The 24,121-nt window shown below is 35.3% G+C and overlaps 1 protein-coding gene across 1 annotated transcript; it reads left to right on the top strand.

The window, feature by feature from the left end:
* Nucleotides 1-13,116: 13,116 nt before the first annotated feature.
* LOC143534749 (uncharacterized) lies at nt 13,117-17,846 on the top strand. Its single transcript, XM_077029166.1, has 6 exons — nt 13,117-13,189; nt 15,249-15,533; nt 15,792-15,926; nt 16,585-16,641; nt 16,722-16,856; nt 17,576-17,846. The coding sequence occupies exons 2-6, from the start codon at nt 15,252-15,254 to the stop codon at nt 17,639-17,641; spliced, it is 675 nt and encodes a 224-aa protein (XP_076885281.1). The 5' UTR covers nt 13,117-13,189; nt 15,249-15,251; the 3' UTR covers nt 17,642-17,846.
* Nucleotides 17,847-24,121: the final 6,275 nt, after the last annotated feature.

Here is a 24,121-nt window from a genome sequence, read left to right as displayed (position 1 = left end):
ACAAATGGAAACAACAACAAACAAGAGAAAATTAGAAGTAGGGAATCACCACCTTATCATCTCACGAGTTGTTGTTAGCCGTGATCGGTGGAAACAAAAGCTCACAAGTCGATGTCAGCTCCGTTTAAGTGAAAACAAGAGCGACACACCCAAACGATCAAATGCCTCCGTTTCAATGAAAACAAGAGCGACACGCGCAAACGAACAAATGAAAGCTTCAACAAACACGAGAAAATTATAAGGAGGTTATCACCTCTGTAATCATCCCACGGGTCGATGTTAGCTGTGTTTAGTGGAAACAAAAAACACACGAGTCCGTGCCGGCTCCGTTTTAGTGAACATAAGAAGGACACACCCAAACGAACGAATGATAATCCAAACGAACAAATGAAAATCACAACAAGCAAGAGAAAACTAAAAAGAGGGATCTCCCCTGTAGTTGTCCCACGAGTCGATGTTACCCGTGTTTAGTGGAAACAAAAGCCCAAGAGTTGTTGTCAGCTCCGTTTCAGTGAAAACAAGAGTGACACACCTAACGAATAATTGAAAACCCAAACAAACAAATGACAACCATAGCAAATAAGAGAAAACTAGCAGGAGGGTATCTCCTCCATAATCATCCCACAAGTCGATGTTAGCCGTGTTTAGTGTAAACAAAAGCCCATGAGTCCGTGCCAACTTCGTTTCAGCGAAAACAATAGCTACACGCCCAAACGAACAAATGATAATTCAAGCGAACAAATGAAAACCACAACAAACAAGAGAAAACTAGAAGGAGAGAATCTCCCCCGTAATCATCCAACGAGTCCATGTTAGCCTTGTTTAGTGGAAACAAAAGCGCACGAGTCCATGCCAGCTCTGTTTCAGTGATAATAAGAGCGATACGCCCAAACGAACAAATGTTAATCCAAACGAATAAATGAAAACCACAACAAACATGAGAAAACTAGAAAGAGAGAATCTCCTCCGTAATCGTCCCACGAGTCCATGTTAGCCATGTTTAGTGGAATCAAAAGCCCAATAGTCGCTGCTAACTCCGTTACAGTGAAAACTAGAGTGACATGCCCAAACAAACAAATGGAAGCCAAGCGAACAAATAAAAACCACAACAAACAAGAGAAAACTAGATGGAGGGAATCACCTCCGTAATCATCCCTCGAGTCGATGTTAGCCGTGTTTAGTGGAAACAAAATCCCACGAGTTGGAATATAAATTGTGATAGATGGATGAGGTTTGATTTGTATTTGTCCTGTTTTGGTTTGTGTAATATTGTTGAGCCTCTCCCGCTAACTTCTTGTTAGCGGGATGTTTGGTCTCTTTTTGTGTTATGAACTATTTTGTATGTGTTTTGATGATTCTCTTTTGTGTTAAAGTACCACTTTATGTTTTATGTTTTATGTTTTGTAACAAGTCTAAATGTTACTTAAAGTAAACTATCTTGATCTTTGACCCAAGTATTTTAGATTTAAATACATATTAGTTTATGAACTCTTTTTAGGCATTCTTTTCCCTCTCTTGTTTAAACTTTGTTTACATGATCTTGAAAGGAGTTAATGAAATATACAACTAAAAATTATTAAATCCTGGCTGATAACATGAACAATGAACAAATTCCTGTGTGACGAAGTGGTTATTTACATACTTCACATCAATGGGATTGGCATATGCTGTCAAACGCGAACCACACGATGGTTCAAACTTCAAACACATAATGAAGTAAAAGGCAAACATGATAACAAAGTGAGTGATTTAATGGAGTAAGGCAATTTGTTCAAAATAAAAATGTTATTTTTCAAGAATTGAATGTTGAAGATGCAAGGGGCGTATCTTCAATAATTTTTTGAAGATGGCACGACATATGTTTTTTGATTATTGATTTCTTTATATGTCGTGGGTATTAGGATGGTGTCGTATGTAAGGATAATGACATTGATGGTGGGATGTGGTGATTAATCGAAACTCCATTATGTGTGGAATGTAGTGATTTCTTGATAATTTTGTTGTTTATGAAAAGAAAATAAACTCCAGATTGTTTCCTGTTTATTCGATTGAACTTCATTATAATAATTTGCTATGCTTTTCTGTTGCTTATCATTAAAACTACTTTTTAGAAATCCGAAGACAAGTGGAGATTCATTTCAATTGTTAAAAGGATAACATGTATTAAAAATGTTTGCATGGTGATCCAACGCAGACTGTGTATTAAAAATTACATATTTTATCCGGGCTCATGTTTACCGATTACCCAACCCACTTATGTTGGCACCTCGAACCATTACATAGATACTTCAAGTTAATATTAATGGCATTTTGTTTTTATGAGACTTCATCTCATAATTATTTAACTGATGGATTAACTCTCACAAGCTAAGTTAAGATACTTTATGCTAAACAAGTTCATGTTATGAAAATTTAAAAATAAAAGGAGCGCTTGAGACATAAAATAATAAGCTCAAATTCCAGTAACTATATACTAAATATAGTAATGTCCAAGTTGTTTTCATTTAGTATGTAATTAGTCATCTATTAAATTAACCAGTTAAAGAAAACTAACTATGAACTAACAAGTAATAACATGAAAGCATTGTTTTATTTCTAAGTAGCGAAGGACATCTACAACTTTTGTAGTAGCATCAAAATAACTCATTTTAAAAAAGGTTTTTGGTAATAGTATAACGTAATAGATAATGGTGTTTTCATACAAGTGGTAAAAGTTTAAGTCATGTGTTTTTATGTTAACCACAAGACTTGAACCCTCACCATTTGTATAAGAACACCACTACCCACTACCTTATATCACTAGACCAAAGACCCTTGATGTTCCCTTTTGTTTTTTAATCATTTTAAATACTCATTAGCACTTTTTTTACAAAAGTATTTATTAGGGGTGTGAAAAAGAATATATAAAAAATAATTAAAAATCAAAAAACGAATCAATACAAAAACCAAGGGTTTAGTTCTTTGTTCTTATAAAAACCAAACTTACGGTAGTTTTTCTTGTATATATAACAAAAATCGAAAAACCGAATCGCACCAAAATGTAAATATTATAAAAAAAAATCAGATATATAACTCAAATAATTTAGTACACATATATAACACTCAATTAGTTATTAGACAACAAACTAATTTCTTCCCAAACCCATTATTTTGTGCCAAATATTCACTTTCTCGACTATAAATGTAACACCCCAACCCGGAGCAGGCTGACGTGTCACTATTACAGATATCATAGACCAAACAAAAACCATTTAAATGAAATGAAAAGAATCCCATGGCAACCAAAAGAGTTAAAAACACTGAAAGAAATTCTAAGTCAAATTTATTAAATGCTTAAATAAAAGAAAATTTAATCAAGTCCTTATTCTTGAGCTTCATTTTACTCTCATCACTGATCTCCCCGATTTCCCGAATTACCTGTTAGCAAATAAGACAGACACAAACAAGAAAATACGGCTGAGCCAAAAATTGCCCAGTAGCGGAGAGAACAATAGTACAGGTAAAGGCATACATAAGACAAAACACATACTGAAATAAAACTGAAACTATTGCGGATAGAAAACCAAGTTTTAGACCGAACTATAATTAGATGCGAAACATAATCCGATACACGATCGGGACGTAATCTGAATATACTCAAATTTAATCAAATGCAGATACACATATCAAAACGGACCAGAAATATAGCGAAACAAAATATAATTACTAAAATACACGACGACGATGTTAAAATAAATAGGTCGTGTAATACGGAAGCACCCAGAGCCTAAACAGAGGGGTACACAGCTAGCTAGTCCATGCACCAAGGAGACGGTGTGGGTGGCGTGCACACATTGTTCCATCTCAAACAGAAGTCAGGAGTCAGGAGTCAGGAGTCGGAGCTAAGATCGATCTATACGCCTCTAAGTGGCCAAGGTACTACATGAGTACTTTCAGAGACGCCGTGAACTTTGATTACGCACTGTCACGATAAGTGCCATGTCGTTGACGCCCCAACGACAAGTCAGAAATGCTCGGGTAACAGAGTACTGAACTAAAGTCGTATAACTAAAAGATATTTAAACAGGAACATGCAATAATGAATTCAAAATATATATAACCTATTGCATGCTATAAAATTAATATAACCATATCATACGAATAAACCGAACTAGATAACAAAAATCCGCACTACGAAGTGACGGACATCGAATATAAAATGGACTAAATCCAATACTATGAGTGAAGAAAAACAGAATCCGTACTCTGAAGTAACGAAATATAATTAATACTAAGAGGAAACAAAAACAGAATCCGTACCTTATAAGTGGAATGGTGTTAACCGCAATAAAACTTAAGATTGATTAAACGCCGCGAGAACCTACAGTTATTATTGTAACTTAAATTATATTTTGGTATTGACTTTCATTGTTCTAGTTATAAATGCCTCATTTATAATATTTAACCATACCATAAAAATAACTCTTTAACTTCGTAGTCTTATAGTTATACTTGTTTTATACAATATTTACTTCGTTGGATTTCAAAGAAATACTCTTGATTTATGGAAAACTTAATACTAGTTAAATTGCATTTATAGATTATCGTATTTTCTTAAAAATATAACTTATTCATTTGGTTTAAGATCATAAACTGTTAGCTTTTTAAATACCTTATATTAGCAATTAGGAACAATATTTAGAAACCCAAGAGCAGCAAATAACTCAGATCACATAGGAACTCGAGGTTACACAACGCCCATATTTTGTTTTCAAAATAAGAATGAGTTTTCCCAATAAACCCTCAAGTTTAAGACCCATCTTTCACATTCAAAGTGACAGGAGAAAACAACAAGAGGGGAACAATTAGCAGAACCAGTCGTATATTAGACGTTACCTTCAACGATGGAGGATTCACGGTGGTGGTACTTAGCGAGCTCCCGGTGGCAGCGGCTTAATGCGGAAACACAGAGAGCGGAGGCGAGCGATGGTGTATGACTACTAGCTGCGTCAGCGAGAACCCGTGTAGCGGTGGCTGCGGTTTCTCCAGCGATTTGCAGGCGGCTGCGGTGGTGGGATATACGGTGGGCAGAGGAGGATGCGATATAGGGTTTGATAAAAGAAATTGTTTTTGTATTCGTGTATATATAAATGAGTTTCCTGTAAACTTTGCGATAATAACAATTGATAATATCTAACAATTTGTTGATAAGTCGGCTACCAAAGTTGTAGTTTATGTATTATTCAATTTGGGTTTCACATTTATTATTATATTAATATTAACCATGCACTGATTATATTTATTTATTAGATAATATTACATGTTGATTTTGAAGTTTGAAAACAAAACAAATTGCATGCCATTTTATCGGATTTTAGGAATGATGAAGATGATGGCGGTACATGTTAACTTCCTTTACAATTTCTTTTCTTCTATTTATTATTATTATTATTATTATTATTATTATTATTATTATTATTATTATTATTATTATACATATATATGTTTATTCATTTGTTATCTAATACAAAAGTTTAGGGTTATTATAATTATACTCCCCTAAAAAAAAATTTCATCCTCGAAATTGTAAGACGGTGACACATACTTTCGGATATCACGGAAACGAAACAAACTTAAAACTTTCATAAATTCAGACATGACAATTGCAAAGTCTTGGAAACAAATATTAGGACATATAAAACAGAATTCATATGAAATCAAACCATCCAAACTGAAATCACCAAGTGCTAAAACGGAAATAAATACGGATATTGGGAACGAATTGTATCCTCCATTTCCCATGTAGCTTCTCGTTCAGAATGGTTCTTCCAAAGAATCTTAACGAATGGAATAGTTTTCTTGCGCATAATGCGTTCTTGACGATCAAGAATAGCTTCAGGTTCTTCTTCAACAGATAAATCCTCGCGAATCTGATGGAGCGGATAGGTAACAACATGTAACGGGTGATAATTATACCCCCTAAGAAGAGATACGTGAAAGACCCTATGCACATGAGATAACTGAGGTGGTAAAGCCAAACGATAAGAGACTTCGCCAACTCTTTCAAGAATTTCAAACGGTCCGATGAATCTTGGGCTAAGTTTTCCCTTGATTCTAAAACGTTGAACGCCTCTACAAGGTGAAACTCGCAAGAATACCCGATCACCGACATTAAATTCCAAAGCTCGACGATGTCGATCTGCATAGCTCTTTTGTCGACTCTGAGCCTCTTTTAGCTTCTCACGAGCAATGGTAACTTTCTCATTTGTAATATGTACCAACTCGGGCCCTTCAATAATTTTCTCACCAACCTCATCCCAACAATTAGGGGCTCTACACTTACGACCATATAAAAGCTCGAATGGTGCCATACCGATGCTAGCTTGCCAACTATTATTGTAGGCAAACTCAACCAGACTTAAATACTCGTCCCAGTTTCCACTCCACTCTAAAGCACATGCTCGAAGCATATCTTCGAGTGTCTGAATGGTACGTTCTGACTGACCGTCAGTCTGAGGATGAAACGCGGTACTGAATCTCAATCTAGTACCCCATGCGGCCTGCAACCCTTTCCAAAAACGCGAAGTGAAACGTGGGTCTCGATCACAAACAATAGAGACGGGGGTGCCATGGAGTCTCACAATCTCTCGAGTAAAAATATCGGATAACTTACTGACTGAGAATCCTTTTTGAATCGGAAGAAAGTGAGCCGATTTTGACAAACGATCGACTACAACCCAAATAGCATCATTTCTTTTGAACGTTTTAGGTAGTCCGGTAATAAAATCCATTGAGATATCATCCCACTTCCATACAGGAATGTCAAGTGTCTGAAGTAAACCCCCAGCTCTTTGATGCTCAGTTTTAACTTGCTGACAAGTAAGGCATCTGCTGACATAACTGGCCACGTCCTCTTTCATACCGCTCCACCAAAAATGTTGACGAAGATCTCGATACATTTTTGTGGATCCGGGGTGGATTGAGAACGGTGAACTGTGAGCCTCGGCTAACAACGACTCCCGTAGGGTGGAATCGCTAGGAACATATAACCGTTTCCCACACCAAACTACGCCATGTTCGTCTTCTCTGAATTCTGACTGTTTACCACCCTCCAAATTCTGTATAATTGCCCAAATTTCTCCGTCTTCATATTGCGCACTCTTGATTCGAGAAATTAGATCAGGCTCAATCCGAAATCTGGCTAGATATCCATTGGTATCACCAAAATGGAGACCAATACCCAATCTATCCAGATCATTGAGGATATGAGGTTGCAGCTGAAAAGAATTTATCGTTCCGGAACTCTTCCGACTAAGAGCATCGGCTACAACGTTTGCCTTCCCCGGATGATACTGTATGATAGCGTCGTAATCTTTTAGAAGTTCTAACCAACGTCTCTGTCTCATGTTCAGTTCCTTCTGAGTGAAGATATATTTCAAGCTCTTATGATCAGTGAAAATATCGCAAGTCTCTCCATAAAGATAATGGCGCCAGATTTTCAACGCGAAAATAACTGCAGCGAGTTCGAGGTCATGCGTCGGATAGTTAACCTCGTAAGGTTTCAACTGTCGTGAGGCGTATGCAATGACTTTACCATGCTGCATTAAAACACAGCCGAGACCTTTCTTAGAAGCATCACTATAAATTTGGTATCCACCCGTGCCTGAAGGAAGTGTAAGAATCGGATTAGAAACCAATCGCTTCTTTAGTTCTTCAAAACTTTTCTCTCGATCATCATTCCTGGAGAACTTAACCCCTTTCCTTAACAGTTGCGTGAGGGGTAGGGCGATGGCGGAAAAACCTTCAACAAATCGGCGATAATAACCGGCAAGGCCGAGAAAACTACGGACTTCTGAGACTGAGGTAGGTCTAGGCCAATTAGTGACTGCCTCGATTTTAGCCGGGTCCATTGTAATGCCTTCGGCCGACACAATGTGACCCAAAAACGCTACCTTGCTTAGCCAGAACTCGCATTTTGAGAATTTGGCATAAAGCTTCTTTTTACGTAAAATCTCGAGTACGATACGAAGATGATCCTCATGTTCCGCTTTACTTTTAGAATAAATTAGAATATCGTCGATGAAGACTATCACGAACTTATCAAGAAATTCTCGAAAAACTTGGTTCATCAAGTCCATGAAAACGGCCGGTGCGTTGGTTAACCCAAACGGCATCACCAAGAATTCATAATGGCCATAACGAGTACGAAAAGCTGACTTAGAAACATCTGAATCTTTGATCTTAAGCTGATGGTAACCAGATCTCAAATCAATCTTAGAAAAACATTTGGCGCCTTGAAGCTGGTCGAATAGATCATCGATACGAGGCAAGGGATAACGATTTCGAATGGTGATTTTATTCAACTCCCGATAGTCAATACAGAGTCTTAATGAACCGTCCTTCTTCTTCACAAATAAGACCGGTGCGCCCCAAGGAGAGACACTCGGTCTAATAAAACCCAGTTCCAATAATTCTTGTAGCTGCTCTTTGAGCTCCTTAAGCTCCAAAGGTGCCATACGATAGGGTGCCTTAGAAATCGGCTCGGCACCAGGGACAAGATCAATAGTAAACTCTACCTCGCGATCAGGTGGAAGTCCAGGCAATTCTTTAGGAAAAACGTCCGAAAAATCACAAACAGTCGGATAATCGGAGATTTTGGGTTCATTAGAAGATGTAGCTTTAACCGAAGCAAGAAATCCCGCACAACCGTGCGATAGAAACTTATGAGCCTTAAGCGCAAAAATAATTTTTAAAGATTTTCGAGGCTGGGTCCCCTGATAGATAATTTCGGGACACTGAGGATTTCCAAATAAAACACGACGAGTCTGACATTCGATCGTAACATTATGTTGCGATAACCAGTCCATACCCAGAATAACATCAAAGTCGCTTATATGCATAGGATACAAATCTGCGGCACGGATAACTGAATTGATTCGGATTGGACACTCATTATAAACGTGAGAGATAACAGTGGTGTCTCTCAGAGGAGTAGATATCACTAAAGGGTACTCTAAGGCAGTAGGCATAGTCATTAAATATTTAGCAAATAAGAGTGATACCACAGAATGTGTCGCACCAGTATCAAATAAAACATACGTATCACGATCACCAATTTGTAAATTACCGGAAACCATACCTGGGGCATTAGCTGCATCATTAGCTGTAAGTGTAAAAACTCGTCCTCCTGCAGCAGATCTAGCATCTTCCCTAGTATTAGCCCTAGGGTCCCGCTGAGGGCAGTCTCTGATCATGTGTCCTGCATCTCCGCATCTAAAACAACGACCTTCAGCTCGACGACAAGCACCTCCATGACGTTTCCCACACGTGCCACACAGAGGGGTATTTCGGTTTTGTTGATTAAGTGGTTGAGCTCTGGTGGGGTTATGATGTTGTTGCATATTATTCTGTGCGGGCCTATGATTCTGATTTCGATTTCCCCCATTTCGTGGCTGATTGTTGAAATTCCTATCAGTACGCTGTCTACGGTCTCGGGGTATAAGGGACTGTCCGGTTCCAACTTGAGAAGAAGATTGACCCTGATTATTTTCTCTAGGCCGCTTACGACTTTCATCAAAAGATTTCTGGCGGTGTTTCTTATCATTATCAAGGTTCTTAACCGCATCAACTATCTCATTTATGTCATTAAAACGGAGGTTCAAGATAAATTTCCGATCTCGGTCACAAATGGCCCACTTGAAATGGTTGGTCTGTTGTTCTTGCGTGCCTACAGTTGGGCCAAGAAAACTAACCAATCGACTGAAACGATTTTTAAACTCAACGATGGGCTCATCATTAGCCTGAATAATTGAAGAATATTCTCTCAAATATTCACTGCGATCAGCATCAGTGAAGTACTGTTGGTAAAACAAAGTACGGAATTCATTCCAAGGAAGTGTAGCAGCATAATTGTCTCCACCACGGGCAGCTTTCAGTGTCTTCCACCATCTGTGAGCGTCATCTTCGAGCTTGTAAGTAGCTAATCGAACCTTAAACACATCTTCAACACCCAGCACTTCAAACAGTTTCTCGATGTGCGCGATCCAGTTTTCAGCTTCTACTGGAGAACTAGCAGTACTAAAGGATTTTGGCTTTTGCTTTTGAAAACGCTCAAGCCAGACATGAATACCAACAGGAGGATTGTTGCCTCCAACATTGTTTCCACTGGCGTTGTTGCCACCGGCGTTGTTACTACCGACATTGTTGCCACCGGCATTGTTCTGCTGCAACTGTTGTATGATGTTAGGGACTGCCGCAGCAATAGCCGCATTGACGGCGTTAGCGACAAGGGTCGCAAGAGGTGGGTCGTTTCCAGCATCATTCCCGTTTTGGCGGTTAACACGTCTTCTAGGAGGCATCTGAAAGTAAGATAACGTATGAATTGAACGATAAGGATTTACGGAATACGCAAAAGACGAAAAGGAAAATCCTAACCCGACGTCTACCCATTAACTCACATTTTTTTACTTATTTTCGTGTAAGTTTTCTACAAGAAAGAGCCTGGGCTCTGATACCAAAACTGTAACACCCCAACCCGGAGCAGGCTGACGTGTCACTATTACAGATATCATAGACCAAACAAAAACCATTTAAATGAAATGAAAAGAATCCCATGGCAACCAAAAGAGTTAAAAACACTGAAAGAAATTCTAAGTCAAATTTATTAAATGCTTAAATAAAAGAAAATTTAATCAAGTCCTTATTCTTGAGCTTCATTTTACTCTCATCACTGATCTCCCCGATTTCCCGAATTACCTGTTAGCAAATAAGACAGACACAGACAAGAAAATACGGCTGAGCCAAAAATTGCCCAGTAGCGGAGAGAACAATAGTACAGGTAAAGGCATACATAAGACAAAACACATACTGAAATAAAACTGAAACTATTGCGGATAGAAAACCACGTTTTAGACCGAACTATAATTAGATGCGAAACATAATCCGATACACGATCGGGACGTAATCTGAATATACTCAAATTTAATCAAATGCAGATACACATATCAAAACGGACCAGAAATATAGCGAAACAAAATATAATTACTAAAATACACGACGATGATGTTAAAATAAATAGGTCGTGTAATACGGAAGCACCCAGAGCCTAAACAGAGGGGTACACAGCTAGCTAGTCCATGCACCAAGGAGACGGTGTGGGTGGCGTGCACACATTGTTCCATCTCAAACAGAAGTCAGGAGTCAGGAGTCAGGAGTCGGAGCTAAGATCGATCTATACGCCTCTAAGTGGCCAAGGTACTACATGAGTACTTTCAGAGACGCCGTGAACTTTGATTACGCACTGTCACGATAAGTGCCATGTCGTTGACGCCCCAACGACAAGTCAGAAATGCTCGGGTAACAGAGTACTGAACTAAAGTCGTATAACTAAAAGATATTTAAACAGGAACATGCAATAATGAATTCAAAATATATATAACCTATTGCATGCTATAAAATTAATATAACCATATCATACGAATAAACCGAACTAGATAACAAAAATCCGCACTACGAAGTGACGGACATCGAATATAAAATGGACTAAATCCAATACTATGAGTGAAGAAAAACAGAATCCGTACTCTGAAGTAACGAAATATAATTAATACTAAGAGGAAACAAAAACAGAATCCGTACCTTATAAGTGGAATGGTGTTAACCGCAATAAAACTTAAGCTTGATTAAACGCCGCGAGAACCTACAGTTATTATTGTAACTTAAATTATATTTTGGTATTGACTTTCATTGTTCTAGTTATAACTGCCTCATTTATAATATTTAACCATACCATAAAAATAACTCTTTAACTTCGTAGTCTTATAGTTATACTTGTTTTATACAATATTTACTTCGTTGGATTTCAAAGAAATACTCTTGATTTATGGAAAACTTAATACTAGTTAAATTGCATTTATAGATTATCGTATTTTCTTAAAAATATAACTTATTCATTTGGTTTAAGATCATAAACTGTTAGCTTTTTAAATACCTTATATTAGCAATTAGGAACAATATTTAGAAACCCAAGAGCAGCAAATAACTCAGATCACATAGGAACTCGAGGTTACACAACGCCCATATTTTGTTTTCAAAATAAGAATGAGTTTTCCCAATAAACCCTCATGTTTAAGACCCATCTTTCACATTCAAAGTGACAGGAGAAAACAACAAGAGGGGAACAATTAGCAGAACCAGTCGTATATTAGACGTTACCTTCAACGATGGAGGATTCACGGTGGTGGTACTTAGCGAGCTCCCGGTGGCAGCGGCTTAATGCGGAAACACAGAGAGCGGAGGCGAGCGATGGTGTATGACTACTAGCTGCGTCAGCGAGAACCCGTGTAGCGGTGGCTGCGGTTTCTCCAGCGATTTGCAGGCGGCTGCGGTGGTGGGATATACGGTGGGCAGAGGAGGATGCGATATAGGGTTTGATAAAAGAAATTGTTTTTGTATTCGTGTATATATAAATGAGTTTCCTGTAAACTTTGCGATAATAACAATTGATAATATCTAACAATTTGTTGATAAGTCGGCTACCAAAGTTGTAGTTTATGTATTATTCAATTTGGGTTTCACATTTATTATTATATTAATATTAACCATGCACTGATTATATTTATTTATTAGATAATATTACATGTTGATTTTGAAGTTTGAAAATAAAACAAATTGCATGCCATTTTATCGGATTTTAGGAATGATGAAGATGATGGCGGTACATGTTAACTTCCTTTACAATTTCTTTTCTTCTATTTATTATTATTATTATTATTATTATTATCTTATATATTATACATATATATGTTTATTCATTTGTTATCTAATACAAAAGTTTAGGGTTATTATAATAAATTTCAAGCTCAAATAGCAAAATCAAAAATTCAAACTGAACTCAAATAGAAAATCTGAAATTAAAAAATCAAAACCGAACAAATTTCAAAAATTCAAAAGCGAAAGTTTCAGTTATTTGTTTAGGTTTAGCTCAAAACCGTCCTAAATCAAACCATGCACACCGAACTGAACCGAATGTTAACAGTTTTAACGTGCAAGCCACATATTAACCGATTGCGTGACGCAAATAGTGGTTAGTGATATTAACGGTTATGATCTCTTCACTTCACACCTTCACCACATATACATATATATCCTTCTTCTGTTTATTCACCTCCGTACTCTCGATTCAGTTTTCCGTTCAGTTTATTGACCTCCGGTAAGCTTCTTTCTCAACATACTGCTCTAAATTACGTCTAAATTGATCCTAAATCTATGTTAATCGATTCTCATGTTGAAAGTTGTGTTAATCAAATGCTTATAGTGTGAATGAAGGTGCTTAATCGAGAGAAGTTAGGAGTTAGGTTAACTGATTACTTTTCATTCTGAAGAAATCAAATGTTTATGGATGTTAGCAAGTGAGTGAAGGCGTTTAATCGAGAAATTAGTAGTTAGGTGAACTGATTACTTTTCATTATGAAGAAATTGAATGTTTATAGATGCTAGCAAGTGAATGAAAGCACTTAATCGAGAAATTAGGAGTTAGGTTAGCTGATTACTTTTCATTATGAAGGAATTGATTGTTTATAGGTGCTAGCAAGTGAATGAAGGTGCTTATTAGAGGACTTATAGGACTTAGGAGTTAGGTTAACTGATTACTTTACATATGGTAGCAAGTGAATGAACGTGCTTAATCGATAAATTAGGAGTTAGGTTAGTTGATTACTTTTCATTTTGAAGAAATTGAATGTTAATAATGTATGTTAGAAGTGAATGAATGCGCTTAAACGAGAAATTAGGAGTTAGGTTAACTGATTACTTTTCATATGTTAGCACGTGAATGAATGCGTTTAATCGAGAAATTAGGAGTTAGGTGAACTGATTATGAAATATTTTTCATTATGAAGAAATTGAATGCTTATAGTGTATGTTAGCGAGTGAATGAAGGTTCTTAATCAAAAAATTAAAAGTTAGGTTTGATTATTTTTCATTCTGAAGCATTTGAATGTTTATAGGTGTTAGCAAGTGAATGGGGGTGCTTAATCGAGAAATTAGGAGTTAGGTTAACTGATTACGTTTCATTATGAAGTAATCGAATGTTTATGGATGTTAGCGAGTGAATGAAGGTGATTAATCGAGAAACTAGGAGTTAGGTTAACTTATTACTTTTCATTCGGTAGAAATTGAATGTTTATAATTTATGTTAGCAAGTGAATGAAGGCACATAATCTAGAAATTAGGAGTTAGGCTAACTTATTACTTTTCATTTTGAAAAGTAGAATGTTTATAGGTGTTAGCAAGTGAATGGGGGCGCTTAATTGAGAAACTAGGAGTTAGGTTAACTGATTACGCACCGCTTAATTGCTATAGGCAAATGCTTGTGTAGATTTTGGATCTGAAAACTGTTAGGTATAGGTGTGTTTTAAATTGGAGGTGGAATTTACGAAGTCACTTTTAGGTTGAGTTTGATGTATTATAGGATAATCTTTACTAGGTTTTCAAAGGTAATTTTGCCTTGAGAGAATGTGGAAGAATATTTGAGTAGTTCACTATGTTATGATATATGTAGCCGCGAATTTTCATCTTCCAAATGACAGTAAAATCATGTAAATTTTGGGGTTTGGTAAAGAGTTAATGTCATATTTTCATCTTTCAAATGACATTAAAATCATGTAAATTTTGGCCATTTTTGGGATTTGGTAAATTTTTAAATCCATAAAAAAAATCAACATATTTTATCATGTTGAACGCAGTCAACCTTATTTTGGCATATAAAAGTCTATAAAATTGTCTAAATTACAAGCACTTGTGTAATTCAAACAAATAGTAATGACTAATTACCTCTTAAACATGTCAAATTTGAATAAGTGACATTCACAATGTGCAAAATTGTTGATGATGATTTTTTTGATCATATAAGATGGTATAAATTTGTATATAAAGTGTTCCACGTCAACAAAATAATTTACGGAACATCTACGTCAATAAAAGAACCATTTACATATCCTCACATATATAACGAGTGTGCTAGTAGCCGACATTTATCATTAATTCCACAAATACTTGCATTCTAAACAAGAGTAGGGAATTTAATATACCAAAACTGGACTGTGTGGCTTTTTATGCATAGTTTTATTATGATATTAACCTTTGGAATATGGTCTATAAACCATGAAAGTTAAATGTATATCTAATATTGAGATTAAAGTTATATGAATGCTTTTATTACCTTTAAATTTCACCAGAACATGATGAATAATCCATGATGTTGTTTGCAGAATATGGTAGGCGTTCAGGCCAGTCTTCCTTGTACATGGTCATTTGGAGGTCATGAGTATGTTTTGAGAGGACAGAATCGTAATTTACCATGCTTGAGTGATTCAGGTTTAGGTCCTTCTGGCAGTAAATCAGTAATTTTCCAGAGGCAGTACGTTGTACATGGTTCTTGTATAGGTAAACGTTGGCATCATATTTGCTCTAGTAAGATGGATGATGATGCAAAAAGAAATGATTCTGATGACAGTGCGAATGAAGATGAATCTTCTGATAGTGAACCTGAATCAGTAAGTATATCTGTATATATTTTCTTTCACTTTTTATAGCCTCTAAAAATAATTTCACATTATAAACAGATGGTCGAGATCTTTTGTAACTTTGAGGGCATGAGAATACTGTTATCAGGCATAGAATATAATATTATTACCTATTCCTATAGAGTTTGTTTTATGCACCATGTTAATTATTTATTTCTGTATTATATAATAGACATGCATACATAGATATTGCATCTTAGCTGCAACGATTGACCTATAGTTTTACAGGTTAACAATGAACTCCTCAGAGAGAATCTAGAAAGACTTATCGGTGCAGATGATTCTGCTTTTTCTGGTATTGATTTGGCAACACTTATTAGGAAGAAATATGGACGATCCTATGATGTTCAACTTATAAAGAAGGTACACGCTGTATTTGTAATCTTTCTTTAGTTTTAGGATTTGATATTTATCATCCTTATTTCATCACCCTTGAAGTTACTACTAAAACCTTCAAGGGGGTGAGTAGGCCTGGCCTGTAAACAAACCGAACGATGTTTGTGTTTGTCCGTTTACCTTTTAACCAAACAAACGATCGAACACGAACAGTTAAACGAACGAACATAACTGAGTTAAAAAGTTTTTGAAACTAGACTAATTATTGGAACTAGACTAAATTGTAATGGGCTTAAAAAAATTAAATGAATATATTAACGAACTTAAACAAACGTAAACTAACAAACATAAATGAACAAACGTAACCGAACATTCACGAACATAAATGAACGAACGAGGCATGCATGTTTGTTCGTTTAACTAAATGAACAGAAGCTTTTGTTCATTTAGGTCCGTTTATTAAACAAACGAACTTCCAACGAATGGTTCACTGGACGTTCAGTTGGTTTACAGGCCTGGTGGAAAGCGCCTGACCCCTCTAGCATAGGTCTTACGTTTGAATCCAGCTTCACTAGTTTATTGCCTTTTTTAACCCCCTTGGCAATGTATTGGTCGGCCCCGTGAGTTTACCTATAGGGTTCTCACGGTTACATAAATATAAACTTATTGCTTCAATATGGTGCAGGATTTCATGGGTAAAAATCTACTTGCAATGAATGTCATGTGGAAGTACATGGAGCAGGTAAGCTATAACCTTTGAAATTGAAGTTTACGGTTCCAAACATTGAGCTCGGATATTTTGTTTATTAATTTGCGTCACAGAGATCCTTTCCTCTGACTGAAGAAGAGTACTTGTTGAGGCTTGATGACGTGGCAAATACATTGAAATGCTGGGGAGCGGTCTCTCATATTCGAAACAGCCTGGAAAAGGTGAAAGAACGGCCTCGAATCGGAAAGGTACTTTTATTTTCTATATCGTGCGTGGGTCAAAATGGGCTGGATCGGGCCACCCTGCCTACACTTTTTTGTCTTTGTGAATATAAGATTACAAAAACTATATTATCATAAATTATAGCATACGTACGTTTAAAAAACGATTTTAAATATTAGGCAATTATTGACCGCTTAACCAGTTTGATCCATTTTTCTTTTAGCTAATATTTGCATTTTGACCCATTATCACAGTACAACCCAAGTTGAGCGATTTTAGTCTTAATTGGATTTTAAGAGTTGAAACCGTCACCTCGAGGGTAAAGCTATTAGCTACTACAGCGAATAATTTGTTATAGATATATTTTTAACTAAACTGATTTTTAATTGATAGACTATTTTATAGATTTTAAAATAGCCTTAACTGAACTAATTTTAAATATTTTACATAAAAAACCAAAAAAATAAATTTAATATTAAAAAGGTAAAATATAAACGTGTAAACTATATTAATCAAAAAGCCTCGCTTTATTAATCCATTTGTTTCAGTGTTTGGCAAATTCTGATTATTTTTGGCTTTACATATAAATTGGCCCTTATATAATTACACAATCAAACTAGATTCACTCTACTGGAACAGATTGTTTTCAACTTGTAAGCGCAATGGTAAACGCTCGTTAACATTTTACTTTACCATTTTATACACTTACGCCACACAACATAAAACAAGCCTTGTCATCGTGCAGGCGGTCAGCATCTTTATAGACATGGATGAATCGGGAGGGCGCACAAATGAATGGATATACAAGTAGGTAACATGCTAAATAAGTCATACATGAATCTAGCGATCCCGAAAGCCAGAAGTATAAAAGGTAACCAAGGGATGATGTTTATATATTTTCCTCAACATCTTTCTAGGTTTCAAAATTTAAGGTAAAAAAGCAATGTGATTATGCCATATTCTTTGTAACTAATGTCTGGTGTCTCTTGTTCAATTTAAGTGATTATGCGGTTGTCACGAGTTTGATAATAGTACAAATTTCCGCAATACGTAATGTGTAAACTCGTCTTTTTTTTTCTTTTTTAAACATGTAGTGTAAACTCGTCGTTTTTCTCTTTTGTGTATTCTTACAAGGTAGGGATTGACTTGGTGTTGGACTTGCGTAAGGTAATTCTAATGAACTCTGTAAATGTGGTGATTACTATTGTAGGGTTTGGATCAAATACAAATGACTTTTATTGTGAGAAGTGTACAAATAACTAGAGTAATTATGTTAACACTAGGTTAATTATTATTACACTATAACTTTTGAACTAGAGTAATTATTATTACACTATATTATTTTTATAACATAATTACTCTAGTTCAAAACTGTAAATTACTCTAGTTATTTGTATGTTTAGTATGTTAATTTTATTTGTGTCGGATTCCACCCCTACTTTTGTAATGCCTTAGCAGAATCTCATATCGGTTATAGATAAAAGTGATGGTGGGTTCATAAGAATATGATCTTAAATACCATCAACGTATTTTGGACATTTTGGGTTTTGCCGAATAGGAAAGCTCTGCACAGTTAGATTTGCTTAGATGGGAGTCATCTCCACATAAGTCTCAAGCAACGAGTCCCGTAGTGGCAGATCCAAAATTCTTTACCATGTTTCGATCATCGGATGCATTAATAGATAATACAAATAATATTTGATTAATGTAATGTAAGATATTAAATATGCAACTATCACTGTAGTGATGTATATAGCAACATTAGACTAATCCATTTAAATATATCTTGCCGACGTAGATGACTATGTAAAATTTCAATAAAGTGTAAGAGACAAAATTTCTCTTTTTTTATTTTTTATCTTTATTTTATGTCTTCTAGAAAAATAAAAACGTGTGATTAAAATCTTAACCAGAGCATAGTATATGAATGTAAGTTTTGACCAAAGTAATAGTGTTAGAACTTAGAAGCTTCTAAATATTGACATCAATCCTGACATATATAGGTGACCCCGTTACAGCTGAAGTAATCATCAATCAAGTACCTAAGCTTTAAAAAGTTGCAATTTGAACCCTGTAGTTTCAAAACATTATTATATATTCACAGAATCATGTGCGTTGCAATTTCGTCAATTTTGTGTTAGATTTCTACTTCGATAAAAGTTTCTTATGTTCGTAGCAGGACTTACATTAAGTAGTTGGGATTGTTAACAATATCTTAGATATTATGTGTATAGGTGTCAAAACCATGTCCAAATCGGTTGAATCGGAGACAAAACAAGCATGTGTCCTATATTATTTGATAGAAGTTCATACTATGAGATAGATAGTGGCAACTATGTGCCTAATGGAACTAACATTAAGTAGCTGTGGGTAAAATCCGCTTCAGACCAATTGTCAGTTAAATCATGTTCAAGTACATATGTTCTAGTACAAATTAGTTACCAAACTGATCATTCCGCAAATGTTAATACTTAACAAAAAAAAAAAAAACCTTTGTGTTTGTGTGCTCTAAGCAAGAAACAAATCTTAAGAGTTATAATAGCTCCCGGTAGCCCTAATTGACCCCAATTAACCATTAGTTACCCTAATCGGCCGCCATTGACTCTAGTTTAACCATAAATGGCCATAATCAACCCAACCCGACCATCAATTGCTCTAAATTCTAATACACCTTCATTGACTCTCTAACGTTCTAGACTTGATCCATCCCAGTCTTCAAACATTCACGCCTAAAGTCTAGTTTCTATAAGTGTGATATAAAATTCAAGGTAAAAGTCAGGCTATAAAGTTTGTTTTCAAAAAGGAAAGTTAGTTTTAAATATAAAAGAGCCCTTGTGGTCTATATTTATATTCTAGTACAGTAATGTGATCAAGTTGGGTTCGCCACAAATTTGGTCCAAATTGTTTGTCCTATGGCATTGACAATTAAATAAAGGTTCAAGAAGAAAATGGATATAAGTAAACTCGGTGGGGGGCCAAATTGAAATTAATTTTACTGCTACGTGATGGGTTAAAGACTAAAAGTTCTTAAAGAAAATTGTATAAAATTGTAGCAGCTCTGTTTTAAATATTGAAACCTACATGTCGACTCGGTAATTAAAATAATCAAATAACCAAAAGAATAACTCAAATTTAGCATTCCAAACTTTTGATTGTAACACTTTTTGAAGAAACTAGGAAAAAAAACACCAAAACATACACGTGATAAGCGTCTCAGTCTCTCTAGTAGAGGTCTCAAGTTCGAATTCAACTTTCACTGACCTTCAACTTTTAGTCTCTTGAAGATCACTTGTCCAACGGAAAATGCGTTTTTTTTATCACATTAATTAACATGGTACTAGTGAACATTTTCTGACTGTTACAAAACCTTTTTGATAACTTTGGTGTTCAAAATACATTAATATGAAAGAGTTGTACCCAAATTACAATACAACAAAACTTAATATTTTTCCCTCACGCCCATAGTATAGTGTATACCATTTGAATTCAATAGTTGATACTTCATCTTAATTTTTATAAAAGATGACCCAACTGAATACCCAAAAGACACTTTTTCATTACTAAAAGTCCATTTCAATTGATAAGAACAAGTTCAATCTGATGTGTATATAACCACCATATATGATAATATGAAAAGGATGTTTTATATAAGTTGTCCACCTTATGTATTATGTATATTTCTATACGTATATCATGACGAGTTATAACTTATAATAATCCAGTAGTAAGTAGAAAACCTTTTTATCATTAATTTTTTCAAAAGACACATTTCTTTTACTTCTTAAGGCTTGAACCCAGGATCTTTGAGAGTTTAAGAGACTGTCTCTGGCACTGGACCACCAAACCAAAGACGCACCATCATTCCATCAATTAGGCTAACAAACTCGTGCTATAATTAAATTTGTGAAGTTAAGCATTTTTGGTATATGAAACTCATACAATCATACTCGATTTAGATTACTCAGTGAGTTTTAAACTTCACTCGATTTCGTTTACGCTAAGTTTGAATCGGTTTTTCCCCTAATCATACATGATTTTCTTAAGAAAATTAAATAAAGAGATGAGGTACACAACAACTATTATAAATCCCAAGCAAATCTACGAATAGATAGTATCAACTTTTCTTTTTTATATTCATACTTTTTTAAATTGAAAAACCTGAATATAGATAAAGTTGAAAAACTCAAATAAAAAATAAAATAAAAGAAAAACTTGGAATTTCTAAAGTTTTTATCAACTCTCTAGTAACTTTAGAAATGACATTACATAAATGTTTAATGTATAATCAGTTTTAACTAAAATGTTTTTTATATCAATTTTAGTAACTTAAAATATGGCATTAAATATAATATAAAATCTATTTTAACTAGAAAGTTAAATAAATGTTTTAACATAAATTGATGTATAAGTTGTACATAACATACACATGTATACAAGTATAAGATTATAAAATATGAACAAGTGATCAAGAAATTACACGATCTAGGTTAGCTTGTTAATTGTTATGTAATGACTGCTTTAGAAAAAGTGCTCGAGTCTTGTCGAGCTCAGGCTCAGCTCGGCTCGTTTACACCAAACCGTTTACTTTATGTCTTTAGACCATGCGTAGTGGGAGAGTTGTGGGTGGCATTTTGGCCCAAAACTCTCCTCTACATCACCCCGCTTCAAAGTTGTGTACACATTTTTGCATGTAAGGCGATTTGTGAGAGAGAGAGAGGGGGGGGGGGGAGGATAATTAATGATTGCATGAGAGTTGTGGGTTTGAAATACTGACTGAACGCCACGTGGCTTATAACACCTAAAGATGGAGAGTTGTGACTACGCATGGTGTTAAACATGCGTAGTCAAAATGTTATACCTCCAGACATTTCAAGTCATGTGACGCCCAGTCAACATTTCAACATTTTACATAAAAGAGGTGTAGTCAAAATTCTTCTCAAAAACTCTGCAGCAATAATTATTCAGTCGTTTTTTTAATTAAAACTAAAAAAAATAAAAATAGATCAATATTCCATTCAACAAATAAAAAATACATAAAAACGCATAGATTAAAAATTTTAAAATTCATAAATACTTGAAAGAACTCTTTATTCAATAAACAAGATACATAAAAATAATATTCCTAATTCTATCGACGTTTGACATTCGTTATGATTTCAAATGGGTCGTTATCGAGAGTGTTTATTTGTCTGGTCATATTTTGTCATTTCGAACGCAACTGGTGTTTTGTACGATCGTTTGATCTTCCCTTTGAAACAAAATAGTTAAAAACTCGTGGCCAAAAACCTAACGTTCGTTGTTCCACGGGGTCCAAGTCTTCGGAAACATAGACCCAAGTTTTTGCTAACGCTACTTCTTCTTCATGGGTCCATCTTCATGACCCTGCCCTAATTATCGGTTGAGAATTTGATTGCTCTATATAAAGTGATGGGTATTTGTTGGGTTATTTGAAAAAAAAATTAAAGATGGAGAAGAAGATGGTTTAAAGATATTGAAATGGGGATTTGTTTTATTGTATAAATAAAAGGTTTTTTTATATATTTTTTAATACCCAACGGTTATATTTATCAAAATGTGTGTCGTTTGAACGTTATGTATAAAACGCTACCTAAAAAAAATTGATTGAAAACGCCCGGGGTGGGGGGCACTGGGGTAGTGTGCCCGACGTTTTGGCCCAAAACGTTCACATAAAAGCCACGGCTACGGATGCTCTTATGTGTAATGCACAATACAAAGATCTACATAATAATAACTTATATACACGTGGGGTATAAAGCACCAGAACCGGATAAAACTCAAAAAGTAGTAAGAAACTAAGAAATTAGAATTAAGAAGATTCATGGTACCAACATTGGACCCAAAGTCCAATTTTTCTAAACTGTACTTAGCACACCAATCAGACACAAGAAAACATGTTTTTGTTTGACCACATGTTATTCATTCCACCCTACCCCACCCCCAACCTCCCTTAACAACCAACCTACACCAAATATATACTTCATTTCTCCTTATTTAACCATCAATAAAAAGTATTCAAACTCTTTCAACTCCCTTATTATTATTATTATCTAACAAGATAGTATGCAATTGTTATTTGTTTGTATTAAAGAGTCAAGAGAGCTTGGGCGAAAACCGGCTAGTGGCGCGTGTCCACACTGTGAAGGCAAAGTTGTGGCAGTTGATATTGAGAGCAAATGGAAGTTTTGTTGCCTCCCGATTGCGTATGTCGATAAACGAAAGTATTTTTGCATGTTGTGTTCGCGACGTTTGGTGTTGTATGATTCTTATTATTAACAACTCGTCGTGCAACTGTCAATATAGTTCATTTTTTGAAATGTTTAGAGATCATAATTGTTGGTTTGATTAGATAGCATTTGAGAATGGTGTTTTCTTTTTGTATATACAAGCATTAAACCGATTGCCAAGTTGTCGGGTTTTTTAGGTTCGTTTTGAGTTTGGGTTGAAAAGAGTCGTTTTATAGTCAAAGTCAAAGGACGGAGATCGGGTTAACCTGCAAGACATTTTTGTAAGTAATTCCCATGTTAACTATGATTGAAAAACAATTTATTACAATATCAATGTATTTGTATAAAATTATTATGGGTAGAAATTGTCACTTTATATCATATATTTATATTTATATTTATATATGTAATGTGTGCATGTTTACATGTATGTATACTAATTTGCTTATGAAATCATATATGGACGTATAAGTGTATAACAATCATTAGTCTTGATGGATCAGAAGCTTGGCTACTCTTTAGAAAACACTACAAGCAGTACCAGACCACCTATTACAATATACTGCATCATCACATACAACAGAATTAATAAGTATAAACTCGGGCAGTAAACACTTGTACGAAACAAGTGCAAATGTATCGATATTCGATGTGCAGGAAAAACAAGTTTCAACTTTAGGGCTGTCCAAATCGCTCAACGCTCGCTCGAAAAATGCTTGGAAAATGCTCGTTCGATTTCGCCTCGGTTTGTAAACGAGCCAATCGGCTGGGTTTGTTTTGTAAACGAGCCAAGCACAAGCAAGGGTACGCTCGGTTCGGTTGGCTCAAATTAATTTATATATATATACACACACATTTTTTAAGCCCTTTTAAAATTTCCCTCACTCCGTCAATTTCATAGTTTCATTTGTTCGCTTCAAGTTCTCGGGCTACTAGAAGTTTGTTTTCATGTACAGTATATCCAACTTAAAACTTTCTTATTTATAGAAAATTTCAAAGTTCAAAACGAAATAAGTAATGATTAGAAACCCGCTCGATGCTTATCG

The sequence above is a fragment of the Bidens hawaiensis genome, unplaced genomic scaffold (assembly GCF_021521415.1).
Source record: "Bidens hawaiensis isolate Kalapana, Puna unplaced genomic scaffold, B.hawaiensis_p1.1 tig00010302_1, whole genome shotgun sequence".
In the NCBI taxonomy this organism is placed as follows: domain Eukaryota; kingdom Viridiplantae; phylum Streptophyta; class Magnoliopsida; order Asterales; family Asteraceae; genus Bidens; species Bidens hawaiensis.
The sequence above is the reverse complement of the archived record's forward strand: the minus strand, read 5'-3'. Positions and strand labels throughout refer to the sequence as shown.

What these genes read in the sequence shown, in the direction of transcription:
- LOC143534749 (XM_077029166.1), top strand. Translation starts at nt 15,252, where the DNA reads ATGGTAGGCGTTCAGGCCAGTCTTCCTTGTACATGGTCATTTGGAGGT. An exon ending in TGTGGAAGTACATGGAGCAG is followed by an intron (nt 16,642 to 16,721) that starts GTAAGCTATAAC and finishes TTTGCGTCACAG; the next exon opens with AGATCCTTTCCTCTGACTGA. An exon ending in AACGGCCTCGAATCGGAAAG is followed by an intron (nt 16,857 to 17,575) that starts GTACTTTTATTT and finishes GTCATCGTGCAG; the next exon opens with GCGGTCAGCATCTTTATAGA.